This window comes from Peromyscus eremicus, chromosome 19 (genome assembly GCF_949786415.1).
Source record: "Peromyscus eremicus chromosome 19, PerEre_H2_v1, whole genome shotgun sequence".
Lineage (NCBI taxonomy): Eukaryota > Metazoa > Chordata > Mammalia > Rodentia > Cricetidae > Peromyscus > Peromyscus eremicus.
The window spans coordinates 58,032,208-58,051,856 of NC_081435.1; the positions used below are offsets into that span (position 1 = coordinate 58,032,208).

The 19,649-nt window shown below is 37.5% G+C and overlaps 1 protein-coding gene across 1 annotated transcript; it reads right to left on the bottom strand.

The window, feature by feature from the left end:
• Positions 1 to 262: 262 nt before the first annotated feature.
• On the bottom strand, positions 263 to 9,943 carry LOC131895640 (dynactin-associated protein-like). Its single transcript, XM_059246127.1, has 3 exons — positions 9,851 to 9,943; positions 5,573 to 5,737; positions 263 to 844 (listed from the first exon to the last, which is right to left on the bottom strand). The coding sequence occupies exons 1-3, from the start codon at positions 9,905 to 9,907 to the stop codon at positions 263 to 265; spliced, it is 804 nt and encodes a 267-aa protein (XP_059102110.1). The 5' UTR covers positions 9,908 to 9,943.
• Positions 9,944 to 19,649: the final 9,706 nt, after the last annotated feature.

Below are 19,649 nucleotides of genomic sequence, written 5' to 3' on the forward strand. Positions count from 1 at the left end.
AAGTTACCATTGTAGGTTAAATGGAAGTACTATAGTAGTAGTTGTCAATTCAGTTGAACAAAGGTTCCATTAAAATGATGGGGAAAGCCATGATTGTTTTGATTGTCAGCTGTGTCTACTTGTAGTAACACCTAGTGCTATTGAAGCTTCCGCTGTTAGAGGGCTTATTAAGGTGGTGGCATCTTGGTTCAAGCAACTGTTGCAATTGTGAGTAAGGAGCTCCAAGTGCAGCAGTCGTATGCACGACCTCTTCTGTGCTGGCTTATACATTGGTTTCTGTAACACTGGTGGTGGATGTGGTTTCACTTGAAGCTGTAGATGATGTGGTTAAATGCTGAGTTGAATCCATGGTTGTGGCTGACGTTTCAGTGGGGGCTCCAGAGGTTGTGGGCTGGGTTGAGGCAGCTGTACTCATGGATCCAGATGAAGTCATGGGAGTGGCTGTTGTGGTTATAGGTGGAGTTGAAGTCATGGCCATGGCCGTTGTGGCACTCATTTCAGTGGATGCTGCGGAGGTTGTTGGCTGGGTTGAAGTGGATGTCCTTGCTGGCTCAGTAGAAGTTGTGGTGGCTGTTGTGGCTGTTGTGGCTGTTGTTTCAGGGGATGTCATGGCGGTTGTAGACCCTGTGGAAGTGGCCACCATGTTTTGAGAAGTAGTAGAGGTTGTTCCAGGAGTAACTGTAGGTGCTTCAGTGTTGGAGGGTAAGTAGATAACAATGGGGGAATTGTTTCTATTCGCCAGGCTCAGTGTGAGTACCCCAATCGCTGTTGTTAGCATAGAGGCTAATAGACTAGCCAGGAAGACTTTCCACAGGGACCAGTCACCACAACTATTTCCAGCCACCTATGAAAAGTATGAATTAGAATATTAGTAATAAAGGAAAATGCTTGTGATTTATCATCTTTTGTATTTCTTTTAACTTACTGCGTTAACATTGTTTGAATCACTAAATATCTGAACTTTGGACTTTGAAATCCTGATTATGGCCAGGTTGGAAGAAATTTCCCAATGCTAGAAAAAAGACAAGCCTGTTAATATCTCTTTTCTCATTATATTTTCTTTTAATTTTTAAAAAATGGACTTTAGATTATATGGCAACTTTAGATTTACAACAAAACTGATGAGAAGATACATAGATACTCTACATACATTTTGTAACCAAGGAGCCCAAACTCCCCAGTTGTCAACAGCTCCTACCATAGTATGCTTTGTTACAACTAATGAACCCACACTGATATACACTTAGCACCTAGAGTCCACATTTTATTTGAAGGTAAATAAAAAATTTATTTTATATATATGTGTGTGTGTGTGTGTGTGTGTGTGTGTGTGTGTGTGTGTGTGTGTGTGTATGAACATATAAACTCATGTCATATATAGGAGAGTGAGAGGTATAACACTATGGTATGGTAAAAAGCAGTTTCACTGTCTTAAAATTTTCTATGCTCTAGTCATCCTCCATCCTTTATATACTTTTGTCTTGTCATTTGAACAAAAAAAAATACATCCAATGAGACATTTTCTTCATCTCCTCTGGGTGTTGGCACTTCCCCCAAACTGCCTTTAGGAATTCTGTGCTGTGATCACTGTGTCTTCCCTTCCGGTTATTGGTCCGATTGTTCCATAATGACTTTGAGCTTGACCAATACTTCTACTTCATGAGTCCACATTTCACAATATCCCTCCTTATCCTCCTTCTGCTGCATTATTTCAAAAAGAACCTCTGACATGTCCCTGTTTTTGTCACCTCTGTGACAAATCAATCTCCCTGCTCTCTCTGGAGCAGGTCCACTGGTGGGGAAGCCAAGCACCTAGAAAGAGTAACATCAGTCCTAATGTGCTGTCACCATCCTCAGGATCTTATGCTTTGTTCTATCATCTATTGTATGTCTCAGGTTAAGCTATTGTCTCAATATTTTAAAACTTTCTCAGCCCCTCTCTCTTCAAGTCTATAATGTCCATCCATCCACCCTCACATATGTATCTTCCTTTCTCATTCCCATTCAAGACTTTAATTTCTTCCTGCTGCTTCAGAAAACTTAAAACCGCCAAATGAAAACTCTGCAAACTTCTATTGATGAAAAGTCTATGAAGCCTCAACTCCCCATTACTCTTGACTGCTGCCAGGGGAATATGTCTGCTCCTGAGAGTTACTACCTGTCCTTTGTATGTCACTCTCTCTAGCCTTTACAGCAACTTTCTCTTCTGATTACCCTCTCTTCCTCATAGATTGAATACTTGCCAGTTTTCTCAGTTCCTAATGTTCCAATCTGCCCCATTTTACACATATACAAAAAAATCCCCTTTGATACCAAAACCTTCCTAGCTATTTTCCCCTTCTCTGAAAAAAAAGAAATTCCCCAGTATTTGTCTACATGCAGTAGACAAATTCTTCAACCCAATGCAATGTGGCATCAGTTCCCATCATGCCGCTGAAAATGTCATCAATGACGATCACAAACTAAGATCTTACTGACATGTTCAAGCCCTCTTCTGATTTAAGCTCTTGGCAACAACTGCCTTTGGGAACTATTCCTTCTTTTTTTTTTTTCTTGGCACCATCTCTTTCATTTGCTTCTGTGATATTCCAGTCTCTTTGATTTCTTCCTAATTCCCCAGAATCTTCCCAATTTCTTTTGAAGGCTCAGTATTTATGCTCAGTCTTGACTGTTAATGCTCCCATGTTCTGTCTCGTCCAGTGTTACTTTGGAGTCAGCAATCTTCTTTACATATGTATTTTCGGTTTCTATCAAACTTACTACAATCTGCCACAGGTGTGAAAGTAGTCGTTTTGTATGCAGTATAAGATGAAGGACACTATATTTCACTGAAACTTTATTTCCAAGTCAAATGGTGGGCAATAAAGGGCCAATCTTCCACCTTTCAATCTGTCCCATCATTTCCATGGTTTACCACACATAACTGAATGACTCTCAAGGTTATCTCCAGTTCAGGTCTATCCTCCAGTCTTCAAATGAATACAGATACCACTCCTTTGATGTCTCAAATATACCTTCAATTCATACATAATACTTCTCTGTTTCATCAAATGTTGCCCATCCCAGTCATTCAGTTCCACTAGCTAGAATGGGGTGGGTGGGTCATCCCTGAAGAATACAAGCCCATAGCTAAGGCCCCTTAACTCACTATGCCCTTTTCCAGCATTGTCCACTTTCTCTCCATCCCTTCTGACATCCTCTAGTCCTAGTTTCCTTCCACTATGCCTTGAGCTTGAGCAACATCCTTGGATTATATGGGCCTCTGCTCTGTTTCCTCGATGTACTTACTTGTAAATTAGGACATTGGCACAGGCAAGTTTATCAGATTAGTATGCTATGTTTTTTCTTCACCTATCATTGATAAAAAACCTTTTCTGTCCTCCATCCACCATACGTAATGTCAAATAGTAACCCTATTATAGGGTTCAGGGACCACTGGCACTTAATTTTGCTCTAATGCTTAATGGTTATGTCATTAGGAAAAGAATAATACAGTGTAGAGGCTTAGAAAATTATTCTTAGGATACCCAGTTCTGTAAGGAATGCTGATTGTCAGGTGATGTATTAAATTATAATAGTAATCCTTTATAACTTTCTGTTCTTCAATATGTAGGTGGCTACCTAGGCCCTAGTAAGACCAAAAGGACACAGTCATCATTTTTTCTCAAGATTAACATCTGGAATTACACAATAAAAAGGACTTCCTCAAAAGTTTGTGTTTGTGGTCATAAGTTCTCCTTCATGGCCTATGACCTCTCTAGCCATGGGTAATTAGCTATGTTTATAAGAACAGGTATTTATTGCCTTCTGTTGAGAGGCACTCAGTTCCAATTAGATAAATGTTGATTATCTGAGGATAAAAATGCCACTATTGTATCACTGGGGATATTGCCAAGAGAGAAAATCAAACAATAGTCTTATCCAGTTGTAAAGCCTATGAAAAACAACAATGACTTTCCCAGAACAATAACCCCTTCCAATACTGTGAGAGCTAGTCCTAAGGGAGAAGGCTTCTAGATCAGTTCTAATTGGCCATCTCCAAATCCAGTATCTAAAGAAGTGTGATATTGTCAGCCATAGAGTCTTGTCTTCAAGTTCTGGGAGGCAGTCAAGGAAATGGCAGTAGCTTATTCTGTTTGAGGAGTTTCTTGGGCCCCCTTAAAATAAATTTATATAAAAAGTATCTTGTTGTAAATACTAGAAATAACACCCATAAAATCACTAGTTCTCAAGGCACTATAATTTGGGGTTAGAAACAGGAGTTTGAAGATCAAAAGTTATTTCTTATCACTTGGTTGACAATAAGCCCCTTAAGGAATAGAATCTAAAACTTATAGTCTCCAGAGAGATGGAATGAGACTTAAATTCAAGATGTAAACCATGGTGTTTTCTGAAAAAAAAATCTGTGACACCAAAAAAGCTGGAGCAAGATGAGAGCTAGAGAAAGGACAACCAAAGCCAAGGCAAGCCTGAGAAAAGCCATGTGATTGAAGCTTTAAAAGTCTGGAGAAGAGGAAGTAACAGTGAAGCTATGCACATCTCACAGGGGTCCAAAACACTGCCTTATAGAAATTTCAAAGGACTCCTTTAGTGAAGTATACTATAAGTTAGAAAACAATGAAAATCTCTTCTTGTGTTTTGGCTACTTCTAGCAAAGATGATGAACTCTTTAAAAATCTTATTTTCCTTGGCCTTAAATGGTACACAAAGGGCTAGGTCAGTCAATGTCATTACTGATTGCATGTCAGATTCACACTGAGTTTTTGTTTTGTTTTGGTTTGTTGCACTAACTCCAACCCAGAGTTTTGACTTCATTAAGATAAGGTTAATGTCAGCTCTTGGCATATTTTACAGTCCTCAGGTGATTGCTATGGATTACTTAACTGTTACAAAGAAAATATATCCATTAAACTGTATTCATTATTTCACACTGCCCCAGACATAATATAAATGGTTGACATTTTTATCAACAATCAAGAAATTAGACTCAAAGTCTAAGTTCTGGTTCAAATAGGAAGATTATGTAGGGGAAAGAAGAAATGTCAGACTGAGGAACCAGCCAAATTGTCAAACACCAGTCAATTATAGTCAAGATCCTCTTTCTCAGGGATGAGTACTTAGAGATAGAATTGTGATATAAAAGTAATTTAGCCAATTGAACATGGGGTCAAGAACCAAAAAGCTAAGATTGACTTCCAAAGGTATTAGATGCACTTCAAATAACAGTTTGTATTTTAGGTAAAGCTCTCATGCACCAAGCTCAGAATTCAGAGATCCAAATAGGTTGTCACACACAGCTTTAGAAGTTCCATAAGAAAACAGAGTAAGAAAATCAAGCAGTCACCCATAGAGTAGATTCCATGAAGTAGGATCTGTGAAAATAGATCATCAAATAGCAATCTTTCAAAGCATTGATTCACAGTGACTTTTGTAATCATACTGAGTATACAGCAAATATACAATATGTACATAGACAATTTCCTAACCATATTATGTGGGACAAAACAGACTCAGTGCATATCATTGTACAACATATCCTAATTTGGCCCGAAGCAAAGACAGCACACCTTACCTGTGTGCTGTATGGCTCTGGGGATTGACATTCTGAATGTGAAAGGATTCCTGGGCTCACCAAGACTCCAGACAAGTTAGAAGATACATTTCCAGTTACATCATTTGAAGATGGACACCAACATGTGTGATGATGAGCTTCCTGGCCATTTGTACAAGTGCTTGACTACAAAGATGAAACACAAGTGAGCAAAAATGGCATGGCTGCAATTCTATAATTAAATACTCCTATCAAAAACAAATGAAGTGTGACCTTAGAAAGTAATAAATATTTTCTTACTCTGAGAACAAAAACTCTAGATAGACTATTACTTACTACACTTAATCTGATTTTGAGGAATGTGTATCATCCAACTTCCTCTTTTATATTATGTAAGTGTTAAATATGTTCATGTTGCAAACCACCTTGGCAGGTAGAAAATCTATACTCTTTCATAGCTAATCAGTTATAGCCTGTTCAGGTCCTTTTGGAAGAAGAATGTTGAAGCAAAAGGAATTATGTGATTTGTTATAACTACACAATAGCACCCTCCTGAGCCCAGACCATACAGTGCTAATGGCACTGTCCTTCCCATTGTGCCAGACTATGAATAGTATGCTATTATGATATCAATGCTGTGGAATCATGCTTTTGTGCACTGTTTAATAAAACACTGATTGGCCAGTATCCAGGCAGGAAGTATAGGCAGGATAAGCAGACAAGGAGAATTCTGGGAAGAGGAAGGCTGAGTCAAGAGATGCCAGCCCACCATCCAGGAAGCATCATGTAATGGCACACAGATAAAGCCATGGAACACTTAGAAACATATAGGTTAACAGAAATGGGCTGAGTTTAAGTGTAAGAGCTAGTCAGTAGTAAGCCTGAGCTAATGGCCAAGCACCTTAAATTAATATAAGCCTCTGTGTGTTTACTTGGGTCTGAGTGGCTGTGGACTGGGCAAGACACAGGAAAACTTCCAACTACATAAACTAACACACTATATATGGTAGTTATTATTCTTTACTCATCAAAAATTTTCAGAGTACCTCCTTCACACAATTGACACCAAACAGAAGAGTTTATTGTGTTTATGATACATACTTGCTATGCACTCCTTAGATATGTAAACAGAAAAAACCTTCACAACAACAAAATTTTTATTCTCAAGAAATGTACTTGCTAGGAGACAAAGAGAATTCAGAGATAATGAATAGTCACTATAACTGTAAAATGTTGAAAGGGAGGGATAGATAGGAATTTTAAATGAATGGGTTTGTGGACAAAAGCTTTCAGGCAGTGCATTTTCTTAAAATGTGGACTGAAGAGGGAAGAAGAAGGCAAAGTGAGTGTGAAAATAAAATAGATTCATGGATTTGGGCAAAAGTTTTTGTTGCATCTCAAAAACACTGTAGTGGCTGTAATCATAGTATTTGGGAGACTGAAAGTGGAGAATTACTGTGAATCTGAAGGAAGCCTGAACTGAAGAATAAGACTGTTTTTTAAAAAGATCCAATATGAGCCTGGGAAGGTGAGTTAGTATGTAAGAACACTTTGCCTGCAATCATGAAGACACAAATTTAAAACTCAAGCAACCACTGAAAAAGTTGGGCATGGTCTTTTGTCTGTAACCCCAGCAATGGGAAGAGAGATAGGTTGATCTGAAGAGCTCATTGATTAGCCAGTGTAGCCAACTGGTGAGCTTCTCACTCAGTGAAGAATCTGTTTCAAGATAATTAAGTGGAGAGCAAAAGAGAAGATTGCCAAGTGTCCTGCTCTGATCTCCATGTGAACACATATGGACATGCATGCCAGCATATTCTTGTAGGCACCATGAAATACACACACACACACACACACACACACACACACACACACACACACACACCAAAATATAGAAATTCATATATGTGAATTATCTGAAACTCTTCATCTCATAGGAAATTATATTTACTTCTTCACTAGGAGTGTTATCTGACCTCACTCTACTTCAATAATTAACTATTGGAGTGATTGAATGAGATAGTGTAAAGTGATACAAAGAATGAATGTCTAGCATAGTGTGCATTCACTCACTGTTAACTGCCATTACTATTGAGGGATTAATGATTTTATTACTGTGGGTATTACTAGTAATTGTTTTATATCACATTGATTTAATTACCCATTACTAAATAGATAAAGAAGTAACAGCCAACCAACTGGTAAGCACCATTAAAAATTTCAAACTACAAAAAAAAAAAACTTTCAGATTAGATTTGTATGGAGCCACTGACACGTTAAAAACTATCACAAAAAGTACAAAATTTTCATCAATTATTGACAAAATATAATATTCTCTGTACAAAAACTAATTACTTAAGTATTTCTGTAAATACAAAATCAAAGAACTAAGACAATAGCTCTATGTTTAATGAGGAAAATCTAACTATTATTAACTAGGCACATTTGAGGAGGATAAGGACTTACTTGACCAAAATATACCTGGTTCTCTTACATTGGTTTCATTCAGTCTGGCTGTGGTTGACAAAGTCAACTAATTTAATACACATTGCAGGCAATGTTAAATCAATTCAGTGGGTTATTTTCTTTCTCAGAACTTTCTGGACCTTTTTTTGTATGCTATCCCTTTCAAAAGAGGTGACAGATAAGTCCATACTACAGTGACACATGTCTAATCTGAACTCAGCTATGCAAAGACCATTTTACTGAGTTAAGTTGCTCTGGTTCTTAGTAAAGGTGCTGTCTACAAAATTGGAATAGCTAAATAATATGGGTATAGGTTAATCATATAATTGGCATTAATTAGCAATAACCAGAGGCAACTATCATATACTACTTGTAACTGGCAGAGGAAATTCTGTAGGCATCTCCTAACTCTGTAAGGACTGACTTAAGGCCTGTATTCCTAACTGAAAATAACACAAGATTCACCGTCTTTATTGTTTATTATCTGTCAGCAACTTTTAAGTTACAGCATTTGAATTTGGTCTTATAAAATTATTGAAGGCAATAATTAATGTCTATAATAAAATGTAACAGTTACTCTCCAGATACACACTATAAGAAGAATGTGAGGTAATATTTATAAAAAACATTCAAATGTGTTCTCATCTACAGAAATCATCAAGACAATGAATACAGATTAATGTATATATAATATAATGAATACAGCTAGGGAGCCATTGTATTCACATCAGGACATTTGGACATCTTGAAAAAGGGAAAAATATTTTGTGTATGCAGGAATAAAAAGTCTTCCAGGGGTTCTTTTTTCTCAGTAAACACTAATTGGAAAGCAGGAATTCCCTCTCTGATTTATCTTATAAATGATTCATACAGGGTCATTGCCACAGCTCCTCATGGTCATGGCAATATTTCTTCACACTCTTTTCACCTATTCTTTAGGCAGGGAATTTTAACTTTTCATTTTTGTTTTCAAAATAGGCCCTTCTTTGTTTTGATACCAAAGACTATCTAATCAGATACAAATATACATACAAGCATTTGTGAAAACCATGTACTAATGGCTTAGTTCTTGGTATAAAAATATTTAAAGGTAGATAATGTTATTTTATATGAAACAGCTATGTTTATATTTCTTTCTCAATATATGTAATATTAATATCTGGCTTTCCACCATTTGGGAAGATAAGCATGTGCTGATGAGTAAGTTCAAACTTTCTCAAATGTACCTAGTGGATTATGTTTAATTTTCTTCCTTAAACATTGAGCTGTTATCATCAATTCACTAATTTCATACTTATTGAAATATCTAACTTATGTAATCATGGAGGTTTTTCCCAGTGGTATTCTGTTTTATCAATATTTAATGAAAATTACACATCTTTTGTATTTTAGTAACAGTTCCTGATGGATCAATGAATACATACACTTCTAGTCCGAAAGTTTCATGTGTTTCACTGTTTGCAGTCTGACAGGCCTACAGATCAAACATAAAACCTCAAAGCATCAAATTGCAAGAATAAAATTACAAATGATGTCATTGAGATTTTATGTTCAGATGATAGTTAGAGTTAACCAGATTAACTTATGTATCACAGCCATCGGACATTCTTACCACTTTGCAATTATAAATACTTAAAACAATGTCTAATATGAAATTTAAAAGATACATCACTAAAGAAGGAGCAGGGCAGCTAATAAAGGATGACTTCCTTTTGGAGAGACATACAACGATAAGATCTTGACTACATAATAGCAAAGAGATTTCAGGTTGATAACACTGAGAATAAAATTTTAATGTAGGCAAAATATCAAAATAGAGAGGCAAGTACTCACTGACTGTTTTCCAGGATGTTCCATACTCACTACATATTTTCCATGCTTCCTGTCCATTCTTGAGCTGCAAATATTGCAAGCTTAACTCCAAGAATATTTTCCACAGACCATTGTCCTTTATATCTGCAGCCAGGAGAAACAATAAAAGCACACTGTGGAAATCACTAGGATGCATCTGTGCAGGCGCGGATTAAAGTAAATAATACGTAATTATTCATTAGAATGGGATCCACCTTAGAGGAGGAAATGAGGTGTTAATTATAGACAGACAAAAGGTTCACACTCCCTCAGCACTGTTGTGACTCTGCTCACAACACTCCTGACAGAAAATCTTTGAACATTTTCCGTATTATTTTTGTTGGCCTTCTCATTGAGGCACTTGCCTTCTATTTCAGGATCAATGGAAAGCCAAGACCAAACTTCTGATGTGAAAGTCACCATCACTTTTCTGTGATGAAGCATGGATGCCTTCAGATCACTCTTTACACCATCTCTTATGTGTGTGGGGACAGCTACCTTTTCAGTTCTTCCATTTATGTCTGGATACCAATCTGTCATTTACTCAGCCAGTTTACATGTTAAAATGTATTAGTATCAATTCCCTGTGCTGTAATGCCAAATGAATAATGAAATGTTAAAATGCTTTAGAGAGATTTGTTACTGTTGTTAAATGTTTTAGATTGGGACATGCAAAAGAGCTCAGCAGATAAAGGTGAAAGCCTGGGGACCTAAGATCGTCCTTGGAATAAAGGTAAGAAGAAAAGAGAGCCAAGTCCACAGTTGCATGCTAGTCTCCACATCCGTGTCATGGCACACACACCCCCACACACACACACACACCATACATGCATGCACATACAAACGTAGTTTGTCTTCAATTTGAAAAATCATTAAATCTTTTCTTGGCTTATTCACTCAACAAGTCATAATAGTGTTTGGAAGGCATACCATGTATTTTTCTAACATTTAAGTACAATTATTATTATATTTTATATATTATATATATAGTATATATAATTGTATATATTAAGGCAACAAAGTATGGTACTTAAAATTAATCTGTGTGGGTTTATAGAAAATGCATGACATGAGTTCAGTGCTATTACTAAAAAGCAAAATGCTCTTAGGAGCAAAATTCTTCCTTTCCACTGTTGGACCATTTAATTTCCTCAAAACAAAAATTATATAGATAAGGAATAATAACCAATATTATTAAGAATTTTGCTATGAGTTTTCAGCAAATTGCTTGGAGAATCATTGTTAAAGTTTAATTATTGTGCTAGTAAAACTCAATGAACTAAAATCTTAGTGATATTAGATATTATCAAACCCTTGACAAAATACTGTCAAATGGAAATAAGATCTAACAGGCAGAGAAGTGGCAGCTTTGGGTGCCTGTGTGACACTGGGACACTGGCAATGGGCTAATGTTATCAGACCCCTCCACCACACCAACCCTAGCCCTAGCCAAGCCTTGGGTGGTCATGATACACCAGGAGAGAGTTGGGGTGAGCCACAAAGGCAGGGATGAGAGCAGGAGAAGTCCAGAAGACAAAGAGCACCAGGGTAGTGATTGAGATTGGTGACAATGACTTGGGCCACTTCCATGGAAGCAGAAGATACCAGAGCTGTTCCACCTGCCAACTACTGTGACAATAGTTCAACAAAATGGTGTGGATGTTTTGGTTGTAGCATAAATTACAGGAGGTACTGTTGTGCTTGTAGGTTCAGTTGAAAAAGCTGCCATCAGTATTATGGCTGTCAATTCTGTGGAACTTGATATTTGTGGGTGCCATCTAAGTTCTTGTGGCTGGTGAAACTGATGTATCAGCCCAGAAGAAACTGTTGTATTTGGCCGGGCGGTGGTGGTGCACGCCTTTAATCTCAGCACTCGGGAGGCAGAGCCAGGCGGATCTCTGTGAGTTTGAGGCCAGCCTGGGCTACCAAGTGAGTTCCAGGAAAGGGGCAAAGCTACACAGAGAAACCCTGTCTCGAAAAACCAAAAAAAAAAAAAAAACTGTTGTATTTGTAGTTTAAGGAAAAAGTAGTTAAAAAAAAAAAAAGAAAAGGAGTGGGTAGTTGACATGAACGTTAATAGCTACTTTGGCAATACATTCATGATGATATCCAATGAGCCTCTAGATTTAGTTATTGGTGGTAGCTGTTTCTGTGACAATCCTGGTTGCTCTGGTAGATGCAGCTTTAGTTACAGTAGCAGTACTTGTTATAACAGGAATTGTTCTAGGATTGATTCAGTGCTATGTATATCCTTATTATTATGACTTCCATTAGGATTAAAAGTTCAGGGTGGTGGTGGTGCACGCCTTTAATCCCAGCACTCGGGGAGGCAGAACCAGGCGGATCTCTGTGAGTTCGAGGCCAGCCTGGTCTACAAAGCTAGTTCCAGGAAAGGTACAAAGCTACACAGAGAAACCCTGTCTCGAAAAACCAAAAAAAAAAAAAAAAAAAGTTCAGCTGATGCCGTAGTGCAGATTGGCTGCAGGTGAGGATGCTGTCTGGCTGGTGTTCTGAGTAGTAGTAAGTGAGCGGAAATAGTGGTGGAGGCAGTGGCAACTGCTGATCACATTTTCTGTGATCAGAGATTTGTATGGTTGCTGTCGCAATTTTTAACCTGTTGCATTGTCACAGAAGCAAAACTATTTTCAGATTTCATTTATGGGTGGGTTGCTGTGAGTTCTGTTGAAGCAGGAGTGGTTAGTGTTATAGTAGCAGACCCAGTCGATGTAGAGGTGACAGTGCCAGTGATCTTTGCAGTAGCAGATAAAGGTAAAGTCGCCATCCCCACTCCTGGTAATGAATTCGTTGGAAAGGAACTGGGCTGAGGCTCAGCTACCAGAATGACGATTGCTGTAGTCATTGGCCTAGTTGTAGTGAGAGCAGCAGTTCCTGTGGACAGGGACTAAATGAGTCTTGCTGTTCATAGAGATGACAGAGGCCTGGCTTTGGCTGTGTGTTCAGCTGGTGTGGATCTTTTGGCTATTGTGAGAATAGGGATGGCTGCGGAGTAGTGGGCTGCTGAACTCATTTTCAGTGTTATTGTTCTGGTTGTAATAGTGATTTGCTGTAGTAATCACTCTAGGCCCAGGAAATATTACTTAATAATTATTATTTAGGAGTCCTGTGGGCAATGACTGGACCAATGTTATTCCCCACTTTATATGCCAAACATACTATGACTATTTCAATTGTTTTTTATGGTAACACTAGCACAAGGTATTTTCCAGAGACAGCAGACCCTTAAGAAATTTTTTTTTTACCTGTAAAGAATGTAAAGAAAAAGACACTTCATGAACTCATACATATTAAAAACAAAAAGATTGCTTATTGGCTTATTTTACTAAAATTACAAGTAATCATAGTATATATGAATATGAAGATGACTTACATAATCATCTAATAATGCACATTGGTCTCAAAATTTAAACTCCAGTTCCTGGAAAGAATTGATCTTGTGCTTTGCCTATTACTAGAAATAAATGTCCACTATCTCCTCAGATATTCTTCAACCTGGAATTCCAAATTTTCAAAAAGAAGATTGGATATAAAAGTAAGTATTTGCATAGCCCACTTTAAATAAAACCATAACAGAGGTAAGGGAGAACTGAAGTCTGTTAATTCTGTCAGGTTGAACAGACTCCCTCCATTATGATCATAGCAGGCCCTAAATTCATTCAATAGGCCCCATCCAGGCCTTCCAGCAATGTACTGCACTGCCCTAGGTTGGGCATTGCTGCTGACATAATTTCTCACTGTTTCAACTCAGATTGCTGATTGACTATACGAAAGCACCTGACTTAGAAACTATTATGGACTCACTTAAATAAAATACCTCTCATAACTTAAGAAGCATTGTGCTTCAAAGGCTGAAGTTTGGGCGGTGGTCAATAGAGATAGACTGCTGGATGAGGTTTTCAAGTTTTTTAATTTTGTCTAATTGGCTTAAAAATAAATGGATTTTGTAATGTACTTTCCATACATATGTTTAATATGCCTGGCTAGTATTAACTCCACCATTATGTTTCTTTGGATAAGCTTGTAAATAAGGTCTCTGACTTGGAAGTCCTCAGGTGTCCATGCAGAATGATTTCAGAACTTACCAGAAGAGGTTCACATAAGGCTTAAATGAGGTCATGTAGGCAAATAGATTAGAACACAGTCTGCCATGTAGTAAATTCCATATAAAGTTTTGTGAGGTGGTGATGATGATGTAAATATTGGTTATTAGGGTTATCAGAAAAATAGAGTTTCTTAAAATCACATAAGCACAAATTTAAATACCAAACAATGCCAAGTTTCCCAGCTGGTAAGTCATTTTTCCTTATCTTTAGGTAAGCAAAAAGATATTTATCTCAGTAGTCCTTAAGGAAATAATTTATAAGTGATTGCCTTCTGCTTTGGGCCTTCATCATAGCAATACAATACAGTACTCAGAAACTTTGAGCTCCAAAGATTCAGGGTCAAATATTTGTCTGACTTATAAACACATTAAAAGTTGACAATTTTCTTAGCATATAAAACCTCTATTCATAATAGGGAAAATGTATCCATATATCCAAAGGTAGTTGTGAAGTCTCAGTGATACAGAAGTTGTACTTGGTACAAACTTGGACATTTTTCTTTAAAAACTGTAATTACTTACAAGCTCATGCTCAAGCATTATTTCATTAGTTTGGAAAATAGGAAAAGGAAGGTATGACCACCAGACAATGTAGGTTCTAGTTCTGGGATAGAAGCCCCCATTTGAATGCCCAGAGTGACAGTTCCTGGAAGCCAAAACAGGAATACTCATTGGTCACCAGAGCCAATGAAACAAGGATACCAATGGCCACCAGCTATGCAACAGTGTCTGTGACTTGGCAGAAGCTGTCACTGTGATGTGTGGGAAGCATTCTTTTCACTTGGCTGTTTATTAAAACCAGAAATAAGGTAAAGCTCAGTCAGGCTGCAACATTGCACAGACCTGAGTTCTCAAGCTGGGATCTTCTCTAACTGAGCATGTGAACTCTTGTTTACACACACATACACATACACATACACACACACACACACACACACACACACACACACACACACACACGTAGACCTTCTAGAAGGTTACTTTCTCTATATGTTAGATACTGTAATATCAGAGAGCAACAACATTCTGCTGTTTAATAGCAAACAAAAATATTGATTTATGTAATTCCTTTAGATCAAGTCTCTCCTTTGTCACTTCTCAGGCTTCTAAGGGAAGAGTATCTTATGTTATCTTGAACTAAGCTCAGATCCTCAACCAGGAGACTCTGTACCAGATACAGGTAAAGGAGGAAGTAATGCTAGAGCGTGGAGCACCCAATCAGACAGCCATATACTGATAGTAACCAATCAACATCACTTCTCCCTGTGTGCAAGGACTCCGAAACAAGGTCACTGTGTGAGCAGGCTACAGGATCAGTAATATATCTGAATCCAGGCAAGGGGGAAGATGTGAGGAGGTGAGAGCCAAGATAGGAAAACAAAATGACTGGAAAGGAAGCAAGGCTGATTCCGTAGAGTAGAATCCTGGAGTTAAGCAAGCTGTCAGCAATGACACCTGAGTCTCTGGAGAGCTACTCTTGACTGCCCAGTTAGTAGCTCTCTTCCTCCTATGATAATCCCCTGCCTGAAATGAGGACCCATACTTTACTTTCTCTCTTCTATTGTGATATCCTTTTCTGGCTGTGTACATAGGCTTTGAGTTTTTCAGGCACACCATTGTCCCTTGAAACTAGCATCCCATTATTCCCTTCCTGTTGAATGGTGGAAGCCATAGGTTTTCTTCTCATTTGAACTTAGTAGCAGCTGAGGATGAAAGTACTGGGAAAATGAGAATTCTAGTTGGGTTTAGTCTCAAGTAAATTTCTGTGGTGATACTTTATTTGTGCTGAAATGTGGTGACATTTTATTTGTATCTCAATAAATAAAGTTTGCCTGGAGATCAGAGGACATAGTGAAGCCATAAACAGAAGTCATGTGGTGGTAGCCTATGCCCTTAATCCGATCACATGGCAGGCAGAGTCTCTGTGCGGTCAAGGACACAGCCAAGCATAGTGACATAAGCCTTTAATCCTAGTACCAACCATAGAGACCTGGAGGTCTGTACAGACAGGCAGTGATGAGGAAGTGAGGTGGCTGGACTAAGAGCCAATGAGAAGGCAGAACATCAAGGCAATAAAGGCTCAGGTTAGACAGGAAGAAGCTGGTTCTCTTGGGAAGCTAAGCATGGTGAGCTAAGGTTAGCTGGTGGCTCTCACTATTTCTCTGATCTCTATGGCTTTCACCCCTGTATATTTGAAGGCAATTTATCCTCTTTTCCACTGAAAAAAATAGAGCTTGAAGAAAAGAAAAGAAGAGTTTGTTCAGGGGTATTTATCTAATATGAGCGAGATATGGTTTGTTGCCTAGTATCACAGAAGAAAGGAAAGAAGGAAGGAAGGGAGAGAGAGAGAGAGTTGGCCAGGTACTGTGTCAAGAATATTACTCCAATGGCTTGATGGTTAAGAGAAATTACTGGTGTTCTAGAGAACCCAGGTCTTTTTGCCTCACCCCTTGGTATTCCTTTAAAAAGCCCTTTAGTAGAGACAGAAGGGGCTGGTGGCTTTGGACCCAGGCCCTCCCGAGGCTATCCTATATTTTCTATCTGTCTGTCTGTGTCTGTCTCTCCTCTCTCTCTCTCTCTCTCTCTCTCTCTCTCTCTCTCTCTCTCTCTCTCTCTCTCTCTCTCACCTATCTACAAATTCTTTGTTTCTCTCTGCTCAAGAGTACCCTGGGGGAATAAGAGGGAGCAGGTCTCCCTCACATGATTAAAGAAAAAGATGGTGTGGATCAGTTAAATAGCCTAGCAAGCTAAGCACTTGCTATGAAAACCTGAGTTCAGTCCCAAGACCCCATGTTAGATAGAGAGAACTGACTCACAAAAGTTGTCCTATGAAGTTCTATGTCACCTGTGCAAGGGCACTTACACAGGACACACACACAAGAAATAAAATTATAATGTATTACGTATTTCAAAAAGAGAAAAGTCATAATCAGGATGTATTCACCATAAGGAAATGATACATGTTTGAGGAAACAGGTATATTTAACCTGAATTGGGGACTACTCAATAGATACATGCATGGAAACACCTCATGGCACCATAAGTATTTATCACTTTCATGAAGCAGTTAAAAAATTAGTTAAAAATAACAATAATATCACAATCTGGCCAGCTATTCTATCACTAGAGCACCTTACAATAAGTTGTTTTTAAAAATAAACAAATAAGTTGTTTTCTCAAAATAAACTTATAAGCTGTCTGTACACATTCTCTAGAGCATGCTCCTGAGTTATATCTATATAATCTATATCTATTTATGTATCCATCTTTCTATGTATTAATATATTTATGTAGTCTATTTTTATCCATTTCTCTATATCTGACTGTGATTATATCTTCTACTTGGATATTTTAAGATAAATAAGACTAGTGAATTCATTGTTCAGCAATGATATGTAGGTAAATAATCTGTTGTGTCCATTACTAAAGAGAAAGGTACAGTTACAGGATATGAAGTGTGTTTCTGATGCAAAGCATTGGAAATACCCTAACAATACCAAGAACTGAGGCGAGATAATCAAACGTTTATCAAATATTGTCAGTTACCATAAAATATGGAAAGAATTTGGATTTGTTTATATAAATAGCTAAACTGTTTTATGTTGGCTTTTGTTTGTTGTTTGTTTTGTTTGTAAATGTGTTGATTTCATAAGGTAGTACGTATTGATTCCCCAATGTTTCCTAAGCAACTTGAACATTTCATGCCATCTGTAATCAAAGAGAAACCCAACAGTTCAGCTTTCCTGACTCGGCGTCCCCTGATAGTATCTCAGTCAATGGTGGAACAGGGTCAGACTTCACTGAAAGAATACCTCACTCTTTGTTGTAAATGCTACAGCTCAGCTCCTGGCTTTTGCCCTTGTTTTACTCTGTTTCTGGTCTAGCTCTAAAATTTTGCCTTTCACTATATGGAGACCTGAGAATATTGTCAATATAGTCAAAATTAGTCAGTCATTCAGTGCAAGCAAAATTCATTTTAGCTTTTCAATAATTATGTTGTTACCATTTAAGTAGGACCATTTCTTCAAGTTGAAAATGATACTTAGATTCCAGTTTGGGATATAACTTCTAAGTGATATTTCACTCTAAGCATAAAAACTGGCCTCAGTTAGAAAAAATTGTCCTGAAGTTCTCATAATATCCAAGTGGAAGATAGAATTACAGTCAGATATATAGAAATTATTCAAAACATAAATTACATAGGTATATTAATGTATATAAAGATAGATACATAGATACAGATAAAATTCAGAATATATAAAATAATATCATCATTACATATATGAGATATATATTATATTATTATGTATACATGTATATCATAATGAAATTAATCAGATAATTGAACACACAGAAAGATATGGCTGCCACCTTGACTTTCTTTGATTTATTGCTTGGGTGGAGAAAAATATTCCTTCAGATCCTTTATACTATTCATTTCAAACTACATTTCCACATTTGTTGATGCTGTCAAAGCAACTATACAAACTGAACAAGGACATCGTTCTCAGATATAAAAACTTCACAATATCACATATGAAGCAGAGTTACTTGATTTATTACACTTGTAGAGTATTAATATTAACTTCTGCTTTTCAAATACATTAGGATTGTTGAATACTGAAAATCCTAGAGACATTTAAAATGTATCAAAAGCTAGACACAATTTAAAAAACACTTTTTCAAGTAGCTAACTATAGCCAATAATGCATGATTATGACTAATATTTTAACTTATAATTAAATTATACTCCAAGAAAATATTAACATTTAGGTTCACAAGTGCATTGGAAAGCTTAATGTTTTTGCTACCATCAGTCCACAAAATAAACAAGTTCTGATTCTTAAGCAATACTTTGAGTTAAGACACTGTCTGTTCCTCAACACTCATAATTATTCTCTTTGGAGAGAAATAGCATAAGAATTATTTCTATGATGTTATAGGAAAGCCATAGTTTTCCCTTTGAACTAGAAATAAGCCTCCAGGGCCATGATACCAAAATGGAGCAGCACTCACCAGCTGTTTCCAGATGTTTCTGCATCTATTTCCCACACTTCTGCTCTATCCATGAGCTGCCAGCATATTTCATTTCAGGGCTGTTTTTCCCTTTGATTCATGCCCTAGACAGCTTTGGTCTTGAGTCATATTTACTTGACTGATGGAAATTAACTAGGATGCAGCAAGCAGGTGGTAAATGAGGCACTAACTATCACCTCTGAACAGAAGACCTGACCCACCTTAAGTCAAAAGTATTCATTAAGTACCTTCAAAAACTAGGAAGCCTCCCTGCCTGAAACTGAAGCTTCTCCCTCAGCAATCACAGAAGTTACTTAATACTTTCTTATTTATCCTTTTCCCATAGCTCTTTAGATTCCATCCCTGCAGAGTCAAAGGCCAGTCCGTGATAGAACTCTAAGATAAGTAAGGTTCCAATTGATCCCACTTCTACTGCATCCATGGCAGTCTTGATTACAACGGCCTCCAATGCTCTCTTTCTGATCTAAAAGCTGCATTCCCCCCGCCCATCTCCCACCCCAGCATAGATCAAAAGAAAAATCTTCTGCAGACATTTTCTTGGATACAACTCCATTCTCTAAATCAAGAGTAACACTGAAAAATAAGCCAGCAACTGCTCATGCCATTTACCAAGGTTGTTTTCTA

Coding starts and splice junctions, on each gene's coding strand:
- LOC131895640 (XM_059246127.1), bottom strand. CDS start 9,907: ATGGACAGGAAGCATGGAAAATATGTAGTGAGTATGGAACATCCTGGA. Junction 5,738..9,850: donor AACATCCTGGAAAACAGTCA/GTGAGTACTTGC, acceptor TCATCTTTGTAG/TCAAGCACTTGTACAAATGG. Junction 845..5,572: donor CAGAGCCATACAGCACACAG/GTAAGGTGTGCT, acceptor TACTTTTCATAG/GTGGCTGGAAATAGTTGTGG.